Raw genomic sequence first — 24,779 nt, 5'->3', positions numbered from 1 at the left:
CATAAGTCTATGCCTGAGGTAGAAAAGATGCTTGCGGGCTATCTCTCTCCCGCATCTGCTTTGTCGTTAAAGAGGCCGGCTTTGAGGGCAAGACTGTAGAGTTACATCGTCTTTAGTTGGCAAGACTTATAAGGCAGCAGGTCAGACTGGTGGGTCCCTGCACACCATGGCGGTGTTACAGGCTTACCAGGCTGACCTGCTCAGAGAACTCGACACAGACTCCACAATGCAACACATTTGTCTCCCGCGCCAATAAGCAGATCTCTGGTGTTATCATGTGTTGGTGTGGAAGGACAAGTGTGTAGTCATCTATATAAACCACCAGGTTTTTTATATGCACAGTGCCAACTTCGAGTCAGTAAAATAATATTAAAAACAATAATTTAATGCTGGTATCCAAAACATTTAATTCAATTCAGGTATTATATTAGATACATTTTAAAACGTCAATGCACATGTATAATAAGCCTAGTAATAATAAGCCTAGTAATAAGTAGATATTTAAAATATATCAATAACTGATATCATAGCTAAGCTAATTTGCTTGCCTTTTTTGTGCCCCCTGTTCAGGCTGTAGAGTTCATATTTCAGTCGAACCGCACCAGAGTTCGTTTGGAAGCGGACGAGACTCATGTTTTCAGCGTCTCGGTCCTCTCCCTGTTCAGGCTGTTACAGCAGATCCTGCAAACTGTTCTCCCTGAGGGTAGTTTACATCCCGGGACACCTCTATTTTGGGAGCAGACGACCTGTCGAGGCAGGGGCTGAGGCCGGGGGATTGGCAACTCCACCCTTAAACAGTGGAGCCCATATTGCAGAAGTTTGGCCAGGCAGAAGTGGACTTGTTTACCTCAAAGAAGTCACCCCACTGTCCACTTTGGTTCTCTCTCCATCCTCCAGCTACTCTGGGATTGGATGCTATGGATGCCTTTCCTCCGACTGCTCTGCTCCCGGGAGTTTTGGTGAGGGTCTGTCAGAAAGAGTTGCGGTTGATTCTGGTAGCCGCATTCCGGCAGGCATGTATGAGTATGGTTTGCAGACCTGGTGTCTCTCCTGGAAGGCTCTCCATGGGAACTGGGTTATATACATAACACAGAGATGTTCTGTTTCCTTGTTTTCATTTGTTGCCATAGTTGTTAATTGTTTAATTAAAGTTGTAATGCCTGTTTCTTGCTTTTGATTGGTTTTAGTTTGTATATATAGCCCTGATTTTCAGTTGTTCAATCTTGTCTATACTGTGGTTGTTAAGTTTTCTGTTTTTATTCCCAGATTTCTTGAAAAGTGTAATTGAGTGTATTCTGCTTTTTAAAATTAAAGCAATTATTTTTAAATTGAATTCACTAATTAAAGAAATTAGTGCTTGTAAATAAATCCTTTATTTACATGTTTGCAACCCATTGTGTGACAATTAACCTCTATAATTGTTTATACTCTGTCTATCAAGTCAATAAGAGTTACCATCGAGGTTTTCTAAAAAGTCAAACACTTTCTAAATAAACCACAAGTTTGTATTTCTTAAAAGTAATCCATAAGGTAAGACATGAAATCATATCTTATATCCATTGAGAAAACCCAGGATTTTTTTTTTTTTTTTTTTTAAGAGCAGGTAATTAGAAAAGATTCGATTAGATATATATAGATCTTTACAAATAATCTGACTTATTATCAGTATTTTTACCCAGAAATATGCCCACACACAGTGGAATAAATTTTGCAAACTAATTTTTATAATTGTGTCCTATGTCAGAGTTTGCACTGCTGTGTTTAATTATGAGACTCTTGTGAAGTACCAAGATGGCATCCGACTGAAAACGCCAGTCCCAAGAACTTGGTAAAAACCAGCAATTTTCACACAGCCTATATGTCTGACATCATCCGTTTGCAGAGCATTTATCTGTAGAATGTTGAGTCATAATCCATCCAAACCTAATTCCAGATTGACAGTCTCCAGAGCTTTCTGCTGCTCGAGTCCCACTCCTAAATAAGGAACCACAAACTCTCGGCTAATGAGCCTGGCAGGCCTCCAGAGTTTAAGGGCCATTGGGAGGAAATACAGTATCAGAGCATCGTCAGAATAATCTCAAGTGTTTGTACTGTAGTTTATGTCGATTTGCCCACACAGTATGCAAGATAAATAAACAAATTGAATAAATGAAGATTAAATGTTTAGGGTTTTTGTCATAAGGCAGTGTAATGTCGTCTGTTTATGTTAGCAGAGGATTGTTAAAGAAAATAAAACTTATTTTTTGGAGACCATAAAGATTGTTTGAATACAGTATATATATATATATATATATATATATAAAAAAAAGTTTTATTTTCTGTATTTAACTCTCTGACAAGACAATTTAAGAAAAAAATATAATACACACAAGAGCACACATGCCATCCCTTGTCACTTAAATAATTTATTTACCACTAGAGCACCACAACAGTAATGTGTTACAATACATCATAGTGGGTCAACAATATCGACATCATCATCATCATCATAGACAACAATAACAATAAACAGCTCTAGTGTGACAATGCTGGTGTCTCCTTCTGCTTCCTGTGTCTGCAGGAAATCCACTGGCATTCTTGCCCTAATACAAATAAAATAAGTGTCACCTAAAAATCCTGGGCATGAGTCAACGTTTCTCTTTTAAACTGATCTGGCACCAGTTTCTCTAATTCTGGTTAAGATAAGGACTTAAAAGGTGAACCTCAACTTGGAAGCTACTCACATCATCAGCTCATGTTATGTGGGTGAAGCTATAACTACGAATAAAAAACCAGCAAACAATAGTTACAAATAATAATAATAATAAAAAAAAAAAATTGTAGAAATAAAATAGTCAGTGCAATTCTTCATAACAAATGATCACTTTCTCTGAGAGAAAACAAAATCACAAATTCAGGAAGACACTTTGAGATGTGTATAAAACATTTCTCCATGAAAACGTTTTGGACGTCGACGTCAGCGTCCGCGGCTGCTGCAGTGCATTTGTCAAGCTGGCCTCTGCACAACATGTTCACAAGGATGAACTGGGGTTACTGTCTCTCACTTACATGACCTGTCCATTACATGTCTGCTCACATTCTTCATCCTTTCATCAAAATCTGACTTTACTGACACAACTCTTCTCACATCAATAGCTACATTTACATGCGAGCCATGACTTCTCACGTCTTCCGAACTGGTCAATATTTCTTCCGAACTGGTCAATATTTCTTCCGAACTGGTCAATATTTCTTCCGAACTGGTCAATTTTACTTGGGGTAAGTCTAGTCATGTGAAGTTTTGTTTGGAATATATGAAATACACACGAATGCAAACGAATATGTGGATTGGATTCCAACTCTTAGGGAACTTTTAGAATATGAAATCGGATTTGATCCATTCGACTGATGAAAATTAGTGCATGTAAACATACCTATTTCATTACTAGACATCACTTCCTTTCAACACTGCTGAGTTGCTGACCTCATAGCTGCACTCACTCTGTAATAAGGGGCCAAGGGGTGAATTCACGAAGTTGCCGTATTTCAGCGCAAAACCAGCGTTTTATTCACTAACCACCCGTATTCCAGTTTAACCAGGCACTATATGCTCTGGTATAGCTCTGCGTGGCGAGTATCAAAAAGTCATGGCCATTCTTTTCAGAAACGCCATCTTTTTGCATAAACTTCTAGTCACTTTTCTCTTTCAGATCAATAACTCTCATGCTGGAACAACAATTTGAAGATAATCTTGCTTGGCACTGTCAACATGTTTATATCTAGCTATCTGCATGATAAAACATTTGGCTTAATGGCACAGACATTTGATGGAAAATCTATTTGTTGCTGCCACAATAATGCAAGAATGTAGAGTGTGCAATGGTGTTTCTTGCAATGTGTTGGCCAAGCATTCATGACTGCAGTTGTGTAGAGAATGTTTCTGACCTAAATGACTGTTCGCAATGGAACAAGTTCGCAATGGAACAAAACGTCTTTGGCTGCTTGGAGCAACATGACTTGTTGGTCTTGGCCTTTGGCCTTTTTTACACCATGTAAGGTGGTAAAACTATGTCTTTCTGAGGCGTGCATTAACTTAAAAATATTTCATCTGTCAGTCGCCAACTCTACCCCCTTGCAAAAACAGTTTATTCACGCCAGACATGGAGTTCATTTGTGGCAGCAACACAGTTTGAGACAAATGCTTTTCAGAAATTTCCAGCTCTTCACCAGTATTGGTGAACAATATCATGGGTTTTAAATATGATCAAATAGTCAAGCAAACAATATCTGAATTTAGGGGAAACAAAACAATGAAAAAAAAAAAAGTGTTTGTTTGAAATAAATGGAACAAGGGATTTTTCTTCCGCTTGCTTCACATATAGACACCTATAACAAACTTCCAGTGTTTGCCAAACTCACATCCATAGAGTGATGAGCGGGTGATGTGACACATGCCGACAGGGCTGTTTCCAGCACAAGCTCACACATCCACACGCCATTCAGATGTGTGTTTTTACGTATCATCTTGGTTTTGGAGAGTTTTTAATGGTCAGTACTTCTTGTAGGAACTATTCTGTAGGAATTACTCTGCTGTACCTTGACACCCTGTCCAGCATGTTTGTGATTGGGTTTAAATTATTGTGTGTTTGTTTGTGTGGATGTGTGTTCTTGGAAATTGAGTTAATCGGTTCCTAGCTGCACTTGCAGGACTTGACAATCATGTTGGAGAGCTGCTCAATTTTGGGGGTTTTGCCGATGTAGTAAAGGATTGTGAGAGGTTCCAGATCCTGAGACACACAGCAAGGAGACGCAGACGCTTCTGGATTAATGGTGTTATAGAGGCCAAGGATCTGAAACGGGACATAAAATGCAGTTATTCAGACTATTTATAATTCATCTGTTGTCTTCAGCACCTAGTAGCTTTACATCTAGAATCATTCCAGCTCATCCCAACCAGACACAGGTAATAAGTTTTCGTCCTAACCAGTCGCTGAGTTGCAAAAGCAGCTGAAACATGTCTTACATTGCTGTGTTGAGTGTCCGCGCTCCACAGATACGGACAGGCTCCTGCACAGAAGTTGGCGTTATAACCTTTCGGTTCGTGGATCCACCTCCAGCCCAGATCCTTCTTGAAGTCGATGTAGAGAGAGCGTAAACAGCAGTTGTCCTGCACATTTCTGTGGTATGATAAACAGAACTGATGTTAAACCCAATGGCTTGAGGGCCAGAGAAGTTTGGCATGGAAAAATGGTTTGCTACACTTTGATATTACATGCACGTAAAACTCCATATTTTTTAAAATATAAATAATCAACTATAAGCTTAAAATGAGTAAAGAAAAAACTATTTTTGACAGAAATAATGGCAGTAACCTTCTCTATAGCATATGTTGACATGACTAGTTTTACATCAACAGATTTTCTACCATTGAATCCCACAGCAAATTTAGCTTTCTGTTCTACAAATGCAATTGACCTTTCGCCGGCCCCTCCCCCAAAACGGCCATTGTCCAATCACACATCATAGCAACCGTTACTATGTGAGCAGGTCCGACAAACATTAGCAAGATGGTGATGGTGAAGCGTGCGCCCATGGCGTTTGTAAATCGGACACTACATACCCCGAGAGATTGTCTGGAGGAGTTGTGTTCTTTCCATTCCCAAAGCCGAAAACACAACGTGAGCGGTGCCTACAATGGATAAAACAGTGTGGACGGCCCCAATCCCAGTTAAATGTGTCGAACATTACGAAGCATAACTTACGTCTGCTGGCTGTGGTATCGATGGCTAACGTTAACTTACTTAAAGTTTTTTTTGTTTTGTTTTTCTGATCTGAAAAACTAACGTATCCTATCTGTAACTCAAAAAACATAATATTGTCTGAACCGCGAGTTTTATGATCCGTTGCCCCACTAATAAATATTATGGTCTCAACCGCGATTTTTGTGATCTGTTGTCCCCCTAATAAATATTATGGTAAGTGCATTATGAAAGACAATCAATTAAAGTTATTTAGATGCAAATTAAGGCTATGTCTGGTTAAACAGTTATTGTGTGATTTCGTTTATTGTGCTTTGTCAACTTGAAGCATGAATTTGAGAAAGAAAATCATTTTTGGAAGAAAATGCACCACATACTTTTGTCAATGATAGGCCTAACGTTAAGCTAAAATATTGTAAAAGCTTTCAGTTCACCTGCCTAATTGTAGTTGAAAAGTCAAATTAAGCTTGATTAATGATATACTGTGACTGATCAAATAAACTACAGCATCGGGAATATAACTCCCATGTGTTTTGCAGCATTTTAAATTTTAGTCATAGTGTTATGCGAAAAAACACACATAAGAAATTATTGCTGACAGCACTTTTATTTTCAGAGACAGTTTTTTCTTTCACACAAAAACACAACAGTAAGTGTCTTACAATGCTTTTAAACACTTGTTTCCTTGTTCTTTGCCATAATCACAATCACAAATGATGTGTATGAACACCGGTAAGCATTAGCCTCGATAGAGACGTAGATAGTAGTCGTGTCTCCTTCATTGCGTATTTTTATATTATAATATATCCCTCCACTGCATACTGTAACCCTTTTTGCCTCAATCTGGAGGATATCGCGGAGGTATTGCTCCAAAAAAGGTCACTGACACGCACGGGTATACCTTTTTCCGTCGTGGCAATCTGTCGCGCTGGTCGTGTTTGACCATTTGTTTGTCGGACGTAGCAACAGTAACTAAGGGGGGCGGGGCTCGGCGAAAGGTCAATTGTAGTACATGTACAAAAGTGGTATGCTAAATGTTCAGAGTTGAGAATAAAATGAGGCTAGTGAAGCCTTTAAATTTCATTTCAGTTCTTGAACCTAAATTTAGCATGGAATTAGATTTAAAGAAAACCATATAACTACTCTAAATATAGTTTTTTTAATACTACATTTGATATTTTTACCCATAAACATTTTCATACACACAACGTACAGTAGAGTAGTGGCCGGGAAAATTGACGACATCACCCTTCATTCAAATATTCTTAAAAATGTGTTAAAGATTTTGTGAGCAAATTGCATAGTTGTGCTTGGAGTCGATTGTTTTATTTGTGATAACACAATGAAACATGACAAATTGTGCTGACGTAATTTTTGGTCATGCTGTCATACAAAGAAATGATGAACACATGCAAAAACAAGAGAGAACCAACCAAATATTAATAACTGATTATAGTGTAGTCAGTGTTTGCTTTTTCCTGTGAGCTTTTTGTTTTTCTATGCTTTTTTTGCATAGTGAAATTAAACAAATTTAGCTGCAAGTTTGCCTTTTTTTTCCAAATAATTTTGTCAGATAAATACCTTAACCAAGTTTAATATTTAGTTCTTCCCTCATATTTAAAATATTTAATTCAATTCTAATTAATAATTCTAATAAATTCAATTCTAATTAATGTATACACATTTAAAATATTGATGACTCATCCTGCACTATACAGTTTTCTGACCAATCAAATGCTTTCTAGAATGAGAATGATCCTCCCTCTAATATAACCCACAACTGACTAGAAAGAAGCAAATAATGGTTCACAGCTGTGATGTGATCAATGTCTACTGGCTGCTATAAAAATAAAAAAATAAAAAAAGGAAAAAAGAGGAAAAGGATGAGTCCTTGGAGACGTCCCACCCAAACCCTCTATTCCGAAATTTGTCAACACAGGGGGAAAAAAAACACACGTTTCTTTCTTGTGATTTCTTAAAACACTGATAATCAGATCAGTCCACTTTTTCATTTTAATGTCGATTTTTCTCTTTAGGATTTGGACAGAAATGTCTGATATTTTCTCAGCTCGTTAATACTGGATGTTATCTTGGATATGTCAGGAAGTATAAAATTAACAGCACATTGTTATATGATCGTGTCAGCAATGGGTTGGACGAGAGAGAGTACAGATGATTTTTATTAAAAGACAATCGAGTCACATTAGCTTTAATCTAACAGTGAAAAGTTTTCCAGTTCATTGATTAAGTTCAGTCCACATTGATAGGTGGTCCAGTCTGCTTTGATATATGGCTCATCGATTGCATAATCCTGGACTGACATCTGGCTGTTTTTAACTAATGACAGATGAGGATCTATACAGACACCAGAAGTGCAGTTTTAAACATTGGGCCCTATCTTGCACCCAGCGCAATTGACTTTGTACACCGACGCATGTATCATTCCTATTTTGCACCCGCGCAAAGCGCGTTTTTCCCTCCACAGAAGCACGTCGCTAAACTAGGGAATGAATTTGCGCTCCCTGGGCGGTTCAGCGCAAAAAAGGAGGCGTGTTCCGGCGCAAACGTTCCCTCATGCTATTTTGCAGGTTTAGAAAACAATTGCGCCACTAACCAGGAAAAAATTGTTTAAAGTCAGTGGCGCGTTGCGCATGTTATTCATATGCTATTTTAAGGGCGCATGCTTGGCCATAATCAATGTAGCGTGAGCACAACGCGCACTTTGATTCTCTCATCTACACAGAAGCAGCAGTTTTCATTTTTGCAAATCATACATTATTACGATAGATAGATAGATAGATAGATAGATAGATAGATAGATAGATAGATAGATAGATAGATAGATAGATAGATAGATAGATAGATAGATAGATAGATAGATAGATAGATAGATAGATAGATAGATAGATAGATAGATAGATAGATAGATTATTATAAAAGCAAACATCTAGCTTACACATTTACCCAAATTATCATACGCCTTTTTAACCAAAGTTACTTTGGGTGGGTTTCTCCCCAACGTCCCTGACGAGAGCGTTGCTCTCCTCGGCTGTGAACCACTTCTGGCGTGCGCCTGGCAAATCCGCCGTTATAATAGGAACCCGCTTTAGAACAAGCGCGCCTGCTCTTAAAGGGAATGTGAGATGACGCTCTGATTGGTTTATTTCACGTTACGCCCAAACCACACCTATGAATAATGAAGCTACTTCAGACCAACCCATTTTAGATTTGCTCCTGGCGCAAGAGTCATTTATCCCGCCGGGAAAATAGCAACAGCGCCAAGACCCGCCCACAAAGTTACTTGCGCTTTGCGCTTTGACACTTGCGTTTCAGATCGTTAAAATAGGGCCCTATATGTTGTGGTTCAGATACAGACTGTGGGAAAAGGTCCTACCTGGAGCAAAAGGCTGCGTCCAGAGCTCGCTTCTGTCGGTGGCTCTTGTGTTGGGACTCCAGACGGTACGATGGAAGCAACATCAGCAGCAGGTGTGGAGACTGGCCACTGTGACGGCGCTTTTTAAACATCTTCAGATCCCCTCCGTGCACAAAGCTGTCATCTATACCTGTGAACCAGAAATCAGACAGAAATTTAACAAATTATACAGGGCATTCCTGTGGAGCATGGTGTGGAGAAGGTCATGGGTTCCATTCCCAGGGAATGCATGAACTAGAACATTGCATACACTGAAAAAAGATCAAAGGACCGAGTCATTCATTTAAAGTGCATTTGTATACTTTAAAGTCATGGTTTCTGGTTTAAACCTGTTTTGTTAATGCACTCCATAGAAAAAATTTAAAGAAACAAATTATTGGGAATTTAAAAAAAATTCTGTTGTATTTTATTTGTTAGTATGATGAATTCATCAAAAAAACATCACCATTAAGGTCTTTTGAAGTTGTCTTTATTTATACTATAGTAAACTAAATTAATCATTGACTAATAACATGTTTTTTATCCAAAGTGAAAATTCTACTTTCATGCTATAGCTATAGCTTTTGTATAGTTATAGCTTTTAAGTGCGTTTTTGGCTTGTGTCTTTGCAGACTTATAAAATAAAATTTAAGATTTTAACAAACCATATATATATATATATATATATATATATATATATATATATATATATATATATATATATATATATATATATATTTTTTTTTTTTTTTTTTTTTTTTTTACAAATTAAGAGTATATATATATTTTTAAATAAAAGTGTAACTATTTTTTCAGTGTACCTTGAAAACAATGCAAGTCGCTTTGGATCAAATCTGCCAAATCAGATTTGCCAAATGCACAAATTATTGCCAAAACAATTAACCATGAGAGGCGACAGTGATTTTACTAGGAGTCGCCTAATTAAAATTCATAGAAAAAACATAAAACTGCTGTAAGTGTAATTTTTAATCATACATGTTTCAGTATGCTTTAATGCACACAACATATGGAGTATTTCAGGAACATTAGATGATATTAATAATCATTAACAGGTGCATTAATACCCCTTAAACTGTGATCTGACTAATTTGTAATGCAACTTTTTGGGCTGATGAAATATTGCTTGAAAGCACTGTCAAAACATAAACTTTTTAATAGGACCAGATAGTCACAGTTCAATACATTTTTAAAAAAGCATTATCTGACTAGAATCTGGAATCTAGACAAAGGGTGGAAACTTTAAAGAAGTTCAAATATAAGCTAGTTTTCTTTTGTGTCACATTTTTTGGTCACTACATAATTCCCATGTCTTCAGTTGTGTTGTTTCATAGTTTTGATGACTATGATTATTATTCTAAAATGTGACAAATAGGCATAATCTAGAATGACTAGGTGTGTCCAGACTTTGGACTGGTAGTGGACTTTTTAAGCACCCTTTTGCCTCTAATTTATTCGGGGGGATTTGGGCCTCAATCAGACCCACTTCTTTCTGACAAACATTTATTTCCATTTTTCTTTCACACACACACACACACACACACACACACACACACACACACACACACACACACACACACACACACACACACACACACACACACACACACACACACACACACACACACACACACACACACACACACACACACACACACACACACACACACACACACACACACGCACCCCCACCCAAAGCCACCTGCAAAGCGTGTCTCCAGCTCCTCGCTCTTGTTGGGGATGATGTAATTATTTGACGGCACAAATGTGCAGCAGGGACAGTGCAGGCTGATCTTGAATCCATTGTTTCTGTCTGGTGGGAGAGAAAAACAGAGAAAAATAAAACACTTGCACAGCAAGGTCAGATAATCTACAGCAGATAAATGAGCTCATCTGATGTGAGCCCACTCCCATGATCCCTCAGGAGTCACACACCGTCACTGCTGTCTCTCAGCTCCAGCATTCATCACAACCGCTAGTAATGCTGAATATCTCTGCTGCTGCGCGGATGTCTATCGCTCTCTTGCGTAATGTGATGGAGAACCGCTGGGATCCAACTGTTATGAGCTCATGTATGCTGACGATGATCCTACACCTTCATGCTCTGGCCTGTTATTACTGCTATTCTCATGCACTTTGATAACTTTGATGGTGAAAACTCACTAAACTTTGCATGCACAAAGGATAATTTTTTTTTTAAATCATTAAAGTAATTTTTTACAAGGAAATACTATTTCGCACTTTCTACTTCACAATGTCATGTTTAAAACATTTTGACTAATTCTTATTTTCCTCCTGCTACAAAACATCTCGGTTACGTATGGTGACCCACGTTCCCTGAAAGAGGGAACGGAGATGTTCGTCGGAGGGATCCGACAGAAATGGGATCTTCGCAGAGAGACCAATCTACTTCGAGAGAAACTAAACGAGCCAATGCACATTGGCATGCGATAATTGCGCCAGCTGCTTCTATCACGCAGTGCGGGTATATAATGAGCAGCAGGAGCAACGCATCCTTGGTTTTCGCTGAGGACCAGAGCCAGGGACCCGGCCGTCTGCAGCGATGGTACAACAACATGGCAACGGGACGAATGTCTCTGTTTCCAGGGAATGTGGGTTACCATACGTAACCGAGACATTCCCTTTCATGTCGGTCACTCCAACGTTCGTCGGAGGGATCCAACAGAAATGGGATCCCTACCAACACGCCATGTTGTTGGCCCTTCCAGTGCCCTGCATAAGCCTTGCTTCTCTCCCTTAATTAGGGGCAGAGGCTTATGCGGGGAGTCCTGGCCACTGATGTTCCGAAAGACCCACTCAGTGAGAACATTGGATAACACTGGGAAAGCATGCCCTTCCTAGGGGAAGGAGAACGCTGCGGAAGCCATGACTTGCCCGGAGGGAGCTAACATGTGGAGAATACACATATGGACCAAGCAAGCAGGGTAGTGCAACACATGGAAGTCTCTGGGGTGGTTCCAGCCTAATCCTAGGGAGGAAGTAAGGGAAAGACACATACCGTTGAATTTACACATGTGGGTTCGCCGCAGGGACCGCTACATATGGAAACCCAGCCTAGCACACGCCTCAATGCATACGAGTGTTAGGCCTGCCGTAGGGGTGACGGAGGAACTCAACAGGGTCAGCCGTCTCCGGGGAACACACTGGAGCAAATTGACGCACGTATCTGGCCGACCAGGCGAGAATGGCGTAGCAAGCTGACACCTGAGCGGGTTCCTCGCGCTACTGGCCACTTGGGGCGAGTATACATGAGGATACCGGCTCTACACGAAGGCTATAAAATCTAGCGAACGTGTTGGGTGTCGCCCAGTCCGCAGCTCTACAATATATATTGTCAGCGAAGCTCCTTGAGCCAACACCCAGGAGGAAGCAACACTTCAGGCTGAGTGCGCTCGCAACCCGAAAGGGCAAGGCACGTCTTGGGATTGATATGCCAAGACAATAGCATCCACTATCCAGTGGGCTAACCTCTGCTTGGAGATAGCCTTTCCCCCTCCGTAACAGACGAAGAGCTGGTCTGAGGTCCTAAAGCTTTGCGTTCTGTCCACGTATAACCACAAGGAGCGGACAGGACAGGAACCTGACGATCAGGTCATGCTTTCCCAATGACTTACCTTCAACTGCATTGTAATGCGAGGCAATAGCGGCAACATACAATACTGACAACCCTTGCACCGGCAGCTCGACGGCAGACGTGCCGATGTGGTCACGAACGCAGTTTCAGCATGCTTAAGCCCAGGCATGTGAGACAGTGATCGTGGCTGTCACATGAGGGCATGGAACGACCACATCCAGAAACACACGATTGGAAAGTCACACTTGTGTAAGCTCTTTTAGGAAAATTTGCTCTCTCGTGTTGAAACGCACAGGGGGATGTCCGCAGCCAACAGCGGGAAATAGTGCAATCCGCTGAGGCACTCAACCGAACCGCCACGCTCAGAGCTGTGAAAACAGCTGTTTTCTTCTGAGGTGATCCTGCTGTGATCCAGCCATGACACGCAACACGAAGGTGAGGGCTTCTTCCAAAAAGAACATTCGAAAAGTTGTCTCTTCTTTAGAAGTAAGACTGCTGGAACAGAACATGAATCAGCTCGGCTCTGAACCGAAATGCAAGGATGCGTTGCTCCTGCTGCTCATTATATACCCTCACTGTGTGATAGAAGCAGCTGGCGCAATTATCGCATGCCAATGTGCATTGGCTAGTTTAGTTTCTCTCGAAGTAGATTGGTCTCTCTGCGAAGATCCCATTTCTCTCGGATCCCTCTGACGAACGTTGGAGTGACCGATGTGAAAGGGAACCAACATAAGGCGGTCAAGCTAGATCACTGAAACGGAAAATCGTAGCTACTTATTTTTTGGACACTGAATTGCATGTTATTCACAGTTAAATGAAAATGTATTGTAGTTTAAATTTAAATTAAATGCAATTAACTGAATGTAAAACTTAATGTACTTTAAGTAAAACTATTAATTTGATATTACAGTGCACCTTTTGAAAGTGTTCATAAGTTGAGAAACATAGTCATATAAGTACTGGCCTTTTATTTCAATTCATATTATATTACCTATATTCTAGTACACTACAAGTGCACATTCAATACAATTAAGCACTCCTCTTTTTCACAAGGGACACACCCTTGAGTACAAGATGAGTCATCAATATTTTTTCAATATGAGTCATTATTTTTTTTTTGTCAATGTTTTGGAGAAAAATATTAATCTTCAATTTTGGTTTTAAGTTGATTTTGAGTTTTTAGATTTTCCAGCAGGAATTAGACATAAATATGCACAAGACATTTGTAGTAAAACACTGTTTTACACTCCTTTACCTCTGTGCAGCAGCCACTCACTGACGGCCTCGGTCACGTCGAACGACAGCCACTCGCCCTCCATACGGGTGCGCACCACCTTGCTGTCGATGTAGCGCTGTGTGGGTGATGTGAGCTCTTTATGACCTAAAATCTAAAGAAACAGGAAACACATCAGCAGACTGCAAACGCTGTCATCGATGTGCTAGCCCTCGTTCACCCCGTATGAAACGGTACCCTTATCCAGTGCCTCAACAGCGGTTCCCTTCTTCCCATTGGAAGCTCCCTGATTGATTAGCCAGGTCTGGGAAATGCTTGGAGAGGCTGTGGTGGCGGAAACAGATGCTGGACAGGGTGCACTGTTATTCCTCTGTCCTTCGTGGCTGCGTGTTTACATTGGACAGAGCAGCTCTTAATGCGTAAAACACTGCTTCAGCTGTAGATCTGCAATGGCTCAGCTTCCTTCCATCGGGCCGTGGAGGTGAATGTGGGATGGAGAGGCTCAGACGGAGGCCAAAATGGAGATACTAATTGTAGGATCTTTAGACTTGAGCTACGGGGGTCGGCTGTCCATAAAGCAATCGAGGGGCTTTTGGGACGGTTTGGAATCTACTGTAGTTACACAACTGCTGATATGGAGATAAATCTCCATGCTGGACTGAAATAACACTTGATTGGTTTAACAGGAGAGCTGGATTACTTAATGAGGGATCTATTCATTTATTCTAAATTTGGTTTTTAAAGAAATTAATATTTTATTCAGCATGGATGCATTAAAGAGCTCAAAAATTATAGTAAAGACATTTTTAATGTTACAAAAGATTTATATCAAATAAGTGCTGTTCTTTTGAACTTTCTGTTGATCAAAGAATTCTGAAAAAAGTATCATGTTTTCCACAAAATTTTAAACAGCAACTCAACGCTGATAATAATAAGAAATGTTTCTTAAGCAGCAAATCAGCATTTTTTTTAATTATTTTAAATTGTACCCAATATAACTGTTTTTACTACATTTTTGATCAAATAAATGGAGCCTTGGCGACTTTGCCCCAAATTTTTGAACGCCATTGTAACATTATAAATGCAATTACTTAAAACACCTCTTCTGACTGTGAACATGTTTCATTCCTAAATTAAAAATAGATTTTGGTCTTCAAAAATGTCAGTGCGAAATCATTTTCCTGACATTGTGAAAGCAGTTTTGTTAGAATATTTTTAAATATCTGAAAAAGTTTTGTCCAAGTCATGTGACGACTGTCAATGTCACTGATATTCATCAAATAATAATTCATGATGTTTAACCAGCTGTCTTTGATGATCCACTAATTACTAATAGTTTTAGATGACAATTGATATGTATCCTGAAGAAGGCGGTGTAGCCGAAATGCTTATATCGACACTTTAAATTTTTTTTAATGATTTAGCCCAGTTAATGAAATCACCTTGCGAGTGCCTTGGAGTATTTTGTCTTCATAATAATTCATGATATTAGAAACAGTTTCGTAGATTGACAGCGTGAATAATGTATATGTTACCGGCAAAGTGTGTAAGTAATGTATAGAATTAGGTAATGTATTTTTGCCAAAAACCATCAGCCATTCTATACATTGCCTAGGCATTCTATACAATACCGGGATTTCACACTTTGCCGGTAACATATATACTAAATATAGGGAAATTGCATAAAATATCACTCTTTCTACTCTTTCAGTTTGAGCTGTTTTACCAGTTCACTTCAGAAAACAGTCCATTCTTAAAGATTGACTAGATTGACTGTTTTTGACTCCCATCTTGAACTAGTCAATGTTGTATGCAGATTAACTATATGAAATGTATTATTTTGCACTTTAATTAAAGTTCACTTTTAATTATAATGATCATATTTTCCTGACCAGCTACAACAGGGTCATTAACATGAGTAATAAAAATGGAACAGGATCAACCTCTCCCTTCCCTGCAAACTCCTTTTAAAACCTCCCTAACACATTCACCATCTCTGTGTTAGTGGGACAGTGTTTACTGCACCTGTCATGACAGACCTGACACATGAACAGAGAGGAGGGGAGCGAGGTTAAATGGAGAGGCAGGTGGGAGGAGGGGAGCACAGACCTCGACAGCACTGGGATTTTATTTGGCCCTCGAGACCCTCGGAACTCTAAATCACCAAACAGCATTCCACACTCACTTCTCTCCACACACACATAAAACCCCGCTGATCGATGGGCCGGAGCTCTACAGCACCCTTAAGATAAATAAACGAACATACGAGGAAAGAGGAGGAGGAGAAGAGAGGTTAAAAAGTGCATGTGTGGGCGCTTTCACACTGCGTACACAAGCCTGTTTGACGTCAGAGTTTGGTTCACTTGGTTGGTGTGAAAACGGTTTTCTGAACTTGAGTGTGTGTTGGTGAACCACACCTGAGTCCATCTGAAAAGTGGCCCGGGTTACTATTAACTCTGGTATGATTCACAGGCTCATTCATAGCTCAGAAGACTGCTTTATTATTTATTTATCTGTACACTGTAAAACAAGTTATGAAATGCACTAGCAATTTCTGAGTGGCATTTTCAGTGTATTTCCTAGACCTCGTTTAGTAAAAATAAAAATAAAACATATAAAACAAGAGTTGATTATGGACGCTTGTTTCCAAGGAATAAAATATATTTTTGCAAGACTTTTGTCTCGCAATAGCGAGTTTTTATCTCACAATTTGGACTTTATAATTCACAACTGAATTTCTGAGAAAAAAGTCACAATTGAAAGTTATAAACTCACAATTGCCAGATAAAGTTCATAATTCCCTTATTATTATGTTTATTCTTTGGCAGAAATAAGCTTCCATAGTTAATATAAATACATTAAGAGTATAGGGCTATAATTTGGATGGCATAGCTCAGATCATTTGGTTTCGGGAGTATTTGATGAGAAATGTTTAAGTTCTTACTGAAATCTCTGAATTTTGAAGTTTTGTTCTCAGGAGGAAAATATGAGAAGCCGGAGACGCAAGTCTCCATTTGCTCTCCATTCTCCATCTAATTGCAGTTCATGAGAAACAGTTCAAATATTAATAAGATTAAAGAGGTGAACTGCTATTGACGACATATAATTTGCATCTTTGCATGTCACCTTTATTTAAGCAATATCACATCAGCAAGAGTGCTATTGTAGTGAATGGGATATTTTTTTGGCTTTCTGGCATTTAAAAAAACAAAACTGCATGCATTTTGCGGAAGAACATATGTAAGAAACATAGCGTTTCGGCTCTGCATGAATGTGCGGATGAATATGGTTCTTTATCATAACTAAAAAAGAGAGAGCGAGATTATCCTACTGCTCATAAAACATTCACTATTGAGAGATCCTCGCCATCTCTCAAAAGCCAAGCTAATGTTGATTCTTGTTTTATTACGAGCTCTGTCGTTCTCTTCTCCAGCAGACTCTCCTCTGTTTAGCATTTGTTTAAAACGGGTGATTCCTTTGAGGCTCGAGATTTAGCGGCTCCATGTCAACCTTTCTCACTCGTTGTGCCAACTAACCTCTAAAATTTACTCTATTTACAGATATGTAGAGATACACACGCGCGAGTGACGCATGTACGCAATAACATAGTGAATCAGGGTAAGACAAAGGTAAGACAAACATTTTTTTCAGAAGGATTGATAATTAACAAAAAAGTTACATGGTATACCTTTAAAAATACATTAAATTGGATTTTTTTTACATACAATGACTACACTTGAATACACCTCTTCTAGGATAATCATGTTTTCTGAAATAATTTCTGAAATAATTAAAAATATTTGGGGGCATAAAAGTAAAAAAAGAAAATATATAGATCATATCTGATCTCATAAATGAGGAAATTGTAATAGTTTGACACAAACTTTGAATAGTATTTCTTAGAATTTTTTTTTAATTTATATCTTAATTCTCACGTGTAAAAGCCAAAGCCAAAGTTTGCATGCAAGTAATTGTCCAGACAAGATTTTTGTACTGCTGCTGTCATGACAGTTGTTCGGGGAGTTGAATGAGCGCATAAAGTCAAACGAAATGCAAGAATGATGAAGGGCTGAGGGACAGGAGAAGACTTACCTGGTAAAGCTCAATCCGCTGCTCAGACACACGGGCCTTTGGGTTCTGCAGCCTGAAGATCCTGAGCTCGGCCTTCACCAGGTTTGAAGCGTTTTTCTCCATGGAGCTCACGTCAAACCTTAGCCTCCTGAAGTACGGGTTGTAATGTGTTGGAGAGATGACATCTGGAACAAACACAGTGGGCACCGTTACTGACCTGCTAAGACACTTTCCTTATGTACCTGCATGTGTGGAGTTACAGTATGTACATCCAGTCCCTTTGCCAGTAAATCTTTTACACTATTGTTTAGTACTTTTGTATAAATAGAGTAGTATTAGCCTATTGGTCAACATGAAATCAAAACTGACTTGCCAGGGAAGCAGTTGCAGGAACCTCCCCTTGTGAAAAGAAATGTACTTACTTGCATTGAATGTTTTGTTTTGTTTTTGTTTTGCCAAACAAAATTTGAAGGTAATATATTATAAATGAAATAATCGGCCACATAAGTGAGTATACGTTCGTAACTGTTTACTTAAGTAAACTTGGTATTAATGTCAAAATAAAAGTTTTACCTTAAAGTACATTTTAATTCATTATGATTAATATCCTTCTGTCATGCTTTAAAGAAGTACACTTATTTGTATATGTTGACTAACATTCTACACTCTCAGAAAAAAGGTACAAAAGCTGTCACTGTGGCGATACCTTTTCAAAAGGTACACCTTTGTACCTAAAGAGTGCATATAAGTCCCTCAAAGGTACATATTGGTACCAAATGTGTACATATTAGTACCTAAATGGCACATATTATAACCCTTTTGAAGGGTACTGTCCCAGTGACAACTTTTGTACCTTTTTTTCTGAGATTGTACAGCAGATGTACTAAAGTAGTTGATTATAATTGTATCTGTAGAGTGTTATACAATATTACTTTTAAAGTTAATATGGTCCACTTAGAAAACTCCATGCAACTATGTCAACTAACTCCCAAAGTATTAGTAGACTGTTAGTAGAGTGCTAGGTTAGGATTGGTAGATGAACTCAGAAACAAAAAAGGGTTAGATTCAGATGCAAATAAGGTTTATTAAAAATGTAAAAGGGACCAAAGTAAAAAACAAGGTCACTAGGAAACTCCAGGAAAAGAAATGATCAAGTCAACATGACAGCTAATAGAAGGATAGACCTGACAAACAACACAGGAAACACTGGGGTTTATATACACAGCATAACAAGGACTAACAAGGGACAGGTGTGAACAATGAAATATTATGGGAAGTAATGATGGTAACTATGGAAACAAAAGCAAACAGAGACTAAACACAGGAGGTGTGTCCAAATGCACGTACTCATGATTTATGCTATAACAGTTAAATAATTTGGCATGCATATGCAAAGTTGCTTAACTGTCTGTTGGGAAGCATCAAAATAAAGTGTTCGCCGATATTAAGCAGACAGTCAACTAATACTCTAATGACTGAAGGTGACCTGTAGATGCAAAGTTACTTATAGTTAGTAGAATGTCTAAAGTGGACCATCAAAATAAAGTGTCACCGTTATTATATTTTAAATGTACTAAATTGCAACTTCATCATTACGAATGTATAATTATAAATATATTTAAATACATAACATGCAAGTTTCAATAGAAATGACATTAAGGTACTGTATGTATTTTAGTTTACCATAAATGCTTGTCAGTAAGCTTTAACCATATTTTAAAGACAATAGAAGTAATTACACAGTAGAAATTGATTTTGTAAAGTTGTAAATTAAATGATTATTGGAGAAAGTTTTACAAGAAAATACTATTTCACACTTTCTGTGTTTAATTTAACGTTTTACTTGCCATTTCTGTGTAATTATTATAAAAAAGTATAATGTGTATAAAATAACAAATGAAGATGTACTTAAGTCCTACCTACTAACTATAATATAATACATTTAATTGCATTCAAATTCAGTTCAGTATATTTAAAGTATACTTCTTTTTCACAAGGGTCTGCATATTGCACACAGCTCATGGCACTCAAGGCGTTTGAACTTTGACTGAGCAAAACAAAGTCTTGTAGAGGCAATGCACAGTGCTGCAATGATGTCACTGTTTACGTGCGAGCCCTGGTGCTTGTTGGGCAGTGATGTAGTGTGTACACTCAGAGTGTGATGAAACAGTGGAGGGACACACCTCTCGGGCCGAGCTGTCACGCGAGGGTCAGCTGGGGTACAGACCCGCTCCATATGTTCCCGAGTGAACCCAGTAGCCCAACATTCATTCAGTACTCAAAACCATGTGTGAATGTCATGTGCTTTGACAGGCTCCGTATACACACACACACACTGCGTGTGCCGAGAACCATGTGTGCAACAGCGAGATGAGAGCGACACTCGGCACAGTAGCTCAACAAATTAACAAAGACAACCAAAGCCACATGCACAACTGTGTAAGCTAACATCTGAGGGATACGGCAGCAGGCCGGCGTGACTCCGCATGAATTACGGCGGCGCGATGTCGTGTGACACACAGCGATATACTCAGTTTATCCCGTGTGATTCGAGAGGTTTAACCTACCACAACACACATAAAACAGCAACCATGAGCTTAGCATGCCTACAGAGAGAAACCATGTGTGTGATGCTGTCAGACGGTGTATGATGAGGCCTGAAGCACTAAACGGACCCTGAGCGTTGCACAGAAGCCAGGGATCACAGAGGCTCAACGGTTTGTTTAATAAGCCTACGCACATGAGACGGACAGAAGAAAACATTTGGCAGCTGCAGTGACTGTGAGAACAATCAGGGTTTTAAAGGAAAGCCCTGTTGTGATGGTTCCTACGTTTTATCCTATTGCAAAAACGTCACGTCATTTCTCAAATGCTCAAGATCTCAAGCACCAGAAGTCTATATATCCTTATAAGCATGATCAAATTTATGAACTCCAACTCTTCTCTTGACCAACTGGACAGAAGGGCCAAGACTAGTACACTTCTCTGAAGCTTTCTCACTCCATCAACAGACTAAGTCACTCTTACAATGAGCCAGCATAAGGCGCAGTATTTACATCTCGACTCCATGAAAGGCTCTGCTGTGCTGGTTCTACACTGGACGCTTTGAGCAGGGTTCACTGGAAACCACAGCGCACGCTCTTCTGAGTTCACACACCAGTGAGAGCGCACATACGTATAATGATCCTTCTAATCTCTATACACCGCAAGCTTCCTGTCACTCTGCAGTCCACTGGGGAATCTGGGCTGACGCAGGAAGAAAACCGCTGATTTACAGAGATTCAGTAGCGGAGACTCTGTAACCGCTGATTTATACGAACGTGACATAAAAATGATTAGTTACATGTGGTGCCGCTGTGGTCTGAACAAACTCATCAGGACCACATTAACATACACAGAGAGAATGTATTACAATTACAGTGAAACACACAGAAAATATTAGAATGTGTATAGACATCCAAAAGTGATTATTGCGCATAAACAAAGCAGGACATATAGTGCTACTCGTGGACATGTGGTTTAATCTTTCCTAAGTGCCTCCAACATCAAGCTCTTTCAATGATTAGATGCTACTGACCGAAAGCTTTGAAAATTCAGTGATTAGTTCTTCCTCAAAAGTCAGCCAACCAATCAGATTAGAGAGAATGTGCCTTTGAGTTTTATGTCCAGATGGCCAGTAAACAGACTATGGGCGTGTCATCTGAAATTAAAGGTCATGTGACACACTCAAAAAAATATTTAGGCCTCAATGTAAGATTTATGCATTTAAATTGCATTACACAGTTTTAACATAAAATAATGACCTCAACATGATGCATATTTATCATAAATTAAAGAAAAACCATGTCATAGTTTATTATTAACTATTACTAAACAATTATTCAGCTAAAAAGTATGAACATGGTTAAAATATGGCTAGCTGTGGAATAAGCATTATTAAAAAAGGCAAACTACAGCTACAGGTTTAATTTTACTATGAAAAAAAAAAAGCATAGAAAAACAAAAAGCTTCCAAAAGCAGATTGACTACATCGTAATCAGTTATTAATTTTCCATTGTTTCTCTCTTGTTTTTGCATGTGTGCATAGTTTCTTTCTTGACAGCCTGGCCAAAAATTATGTCGGTACAATTTGGCATGTTTCATTGCGTTATCACCACAAATAAAACAATCGACTCCAAGCACATCTACACAATATGCCTATAAAATCTTTAAGACATTTTTAATAATATTTCAATAAGAGGTGAAAATGTCAATTTTCCAAGGCCAGACATGACTTTTGGCCACTACTGTATGACCTAACTTTATAGGTACTGTAAAAAGTGAAACTGACACTCTCAGCTGGCCGTATTTTCTTTTTGATCGTGCAAGAATGAAAATATCTCGCAAGGGCTTAATATTCCCATCTAAGGAATTTTACTGGCTTACATAAGCTCGTTGATAGCACCTCGTTACCAAACATGCAAAAAAAATGGTGTAATATAAAATAATGTAACAGTTTTTCAATAAAAAGAGATAACATTGGAAAAGATTAGTCAGATCTGCTTCTGAAATTGAACTGGTTGAACCCGATATAAAGTGCCCACAAAGAGCAATAGCCCTGATTAATGATTCTCTCTCTCTCTCTCTCTCTCTCTCTCTCTCTCTCTCTCTCTCTCTCTCTCTCTCTCTCTCTCTCTCTCTCTCTCTCTCTCTCTCTCTCTCTCTCTCTCTCTCTCTCTCTCTCTCTCTCTCTCTCTCTCTCTCTCTCTCTCTCTCTCTCTCTCTCTCTCTCTCTCTCTCTCTCTCTCTCTCTCTCTCTCTCTCTCTCTCTCTCACACACACACACACACACACACATTGTTAACAGCAAATAGCCTTTTTAAGTTCCTATAAATCACTCATCAGGTTTGCCATTGCAAACACTTGGATCTTAAACTCAGGAAGTCTTTGTGAACGAGGAGCACTTGTGATGTGCTCCAAAAAATATGCACAGTGGCTTGATCTCACAAGAGCTTCCTTCCTGAGAGGAAAGACATTACAGAGCTTCACTGTTTAGTTATCGCAAAACGCTTTTCTGACGCTTCTGCACAGTTTCCAATATGTAAACCTTAACTGAACCCTCGTACGCACATCTGTGAATACATGACATCATGTTCATTTTAAACACTAAAACCGTAAGCCCTGCCGGTGAATAAGCTGTTTACCCTATGTGGAATATACATCTTGAAGGCATTAAGTAGTTAAATAGACATGGAGACTGGATCCTGGTTACTGATCTGAACGCTCACTGATCAAACACCTGTGCCAGTAAATGCCTCCCAGTGTCCTTTGCTCCCCCACTGACCCCAGTCCTTCTTCCTGTGTGCTGGATTTCCTCCAGGCTTTAATGAAACTGATAGATTAGTGAGCTTGTCTGCTCGATGACACGGCTGTCCGTCCTTCAGTCTCGAAATAACTCCTGTTGCTGAGCGGACAATCTCTCTCTCTCTGGCTGGAAAACGCTGTCAGATGTGTGGTTGACAGCGAAAGAGTTAGCGTTTGAATCAAATTACACATGCAGCGCTACGCCTCCGCAACACACACTAACACTTGAGCGTATACCTATCTACATTACAGTAAAACGCCCCACTCATCTCCTACAGATGTGTCAGGTCGTCTGTCATTAGTGGCCAAAACTCTTGGAGGAAAAGCTATTTGGCCTTGCTAACAACAAATATCGGTCACACTTTATATTAGGTGTCTTTAACTACTATGTATTTAAATAAAAAAATAAGTACAGTTTACTTATAGTGTTCATATTGTATTGTGAAACACTTGCTGTTATTGAGGTGTGTTACGGGTAAGATTAGGGACAGGTTTGGTGGTACGGGTAGGGAAGGGTCAACTGTGTAATTATAGATGCAGATATTATTATTTTTTAAATGCAATGTAAAAATCTATGTACACAACTGTATTGAATGATTAATTTAAATGTTAGTACATAGTAGTTAAATATACCCAAAATAAAGTGGGACCCAAATATTTGTTATACTGACATTATATTTACATTAGAGTGTTAACTATAACTTTGATGCATTACCCTGAAAAATATTGATAGTTGATACCAGAGTGAAAAATTGGCACAACATTAAAGAAGGACATAAAATATGAGCAATATCCAAGAAAATTTACTTTACTTTTGACCATAATCAAAGTTTTTCCAATGAACAACTTATATTCCTCAGGCATGATAGCTCTGTGTGGGATTATAATAAATAATAATCACATTGCAATTTAATGACGTACAGTTTGCAAGCAAATCACAACTTGTATTTCTAGGTAGCAACAGAATTGATAAAGCATTCATTTCACTGTAGCTCGAAAACCATCTAAAACCTTTTACCTTCACAAATGCCTGTTTCACATACACTGCATGGCCAAAAAAAGCCACTGTTTGGATTTAAATTGGCAAATGCTTAAGAGTCTATGATTGGATCATTATTGCAGATTATTATGTTTCTAGCATGTTATTTGCAATAACATCAAAATAACATAACCTCATTTATTTCCATCAAGAGGTCATCAAGATCTTGTATTGACAATGCAAGAGTCCAGCACTCTATAAAGTCTCCTCCAGCACATCCCAAAGACTTTCAGTGAATGTAAGGTCTGGACTTCATGTGTGAAAATGATTCTTCTTGCTCCTCACAACCATTCTTTCACAATTGAAGTCTGATGAATCTTGACTTTGTC

At 38.8% G+C, this 24,779-nt stretch overlaps 1 protein-coding gene across 1 annotated transcript in view; it reads right to left on the bottom strand.

Annotated features, from left to right (window-relative positions):
- Positions 1 to 2,385: 2,385 nt before the first annotated feature.
- tgfb2 (transforming growth factor, beta 2) overlaps positions 2,386 to 24,779 on the bottom strand; it is a 44,848-nt gene continuing 22,454 nt past the window's right edge. The window contains exons 2-7 of the mRNA XM_081388865.1: positions 18,090 to 18,253; positions 14,019 to 14,151; positions 10,871 to 10,981; positions 9,133 to 9,301; positions 5,003 to 5,156; positions 2,386 to 4,829 (exon numbers count right to left, since the gene is read on the bottom strand). Coding sequence (XP_081244991.1) covers positions 4,671 to 4,829; positions 5,003 to 5,156; positions 9,133 to 9,301; positions 10,871 to 10,981; positions 14,019 to 14,151; positions 18,090 to 18,253 — 890 coding nt within the window. The 3' untranslated portion in view covers positions 2,386 to 4,670. The remainder of the gene's footprint in view (positions 4,830 to 5,002; positions 5,157 to 9,132; positions 9,302 to 10,870; positions 10,982 to 14,018; positions 14,152 to 18,089; positions 18,254 to 24,779) is intronic.

This window comes from Scardinius erythrophthalmus (genome assembly GCF_964197995.2).
Source record: "Scardinius erythrophthalmus genome assembly, chromosome: 16".
Classification (NCBI taxonomy): Eukaryota; Metazoa; Chordata; class Actinopteri; order Cypriniformes; family Leuciscidae; genus Scardinius; species Scardinius erythrophthalmus.
Note: the sequence above shows the minus strand (reverse complement) of the source record. Positions and strands in the feature narration are given on the sequence as shown.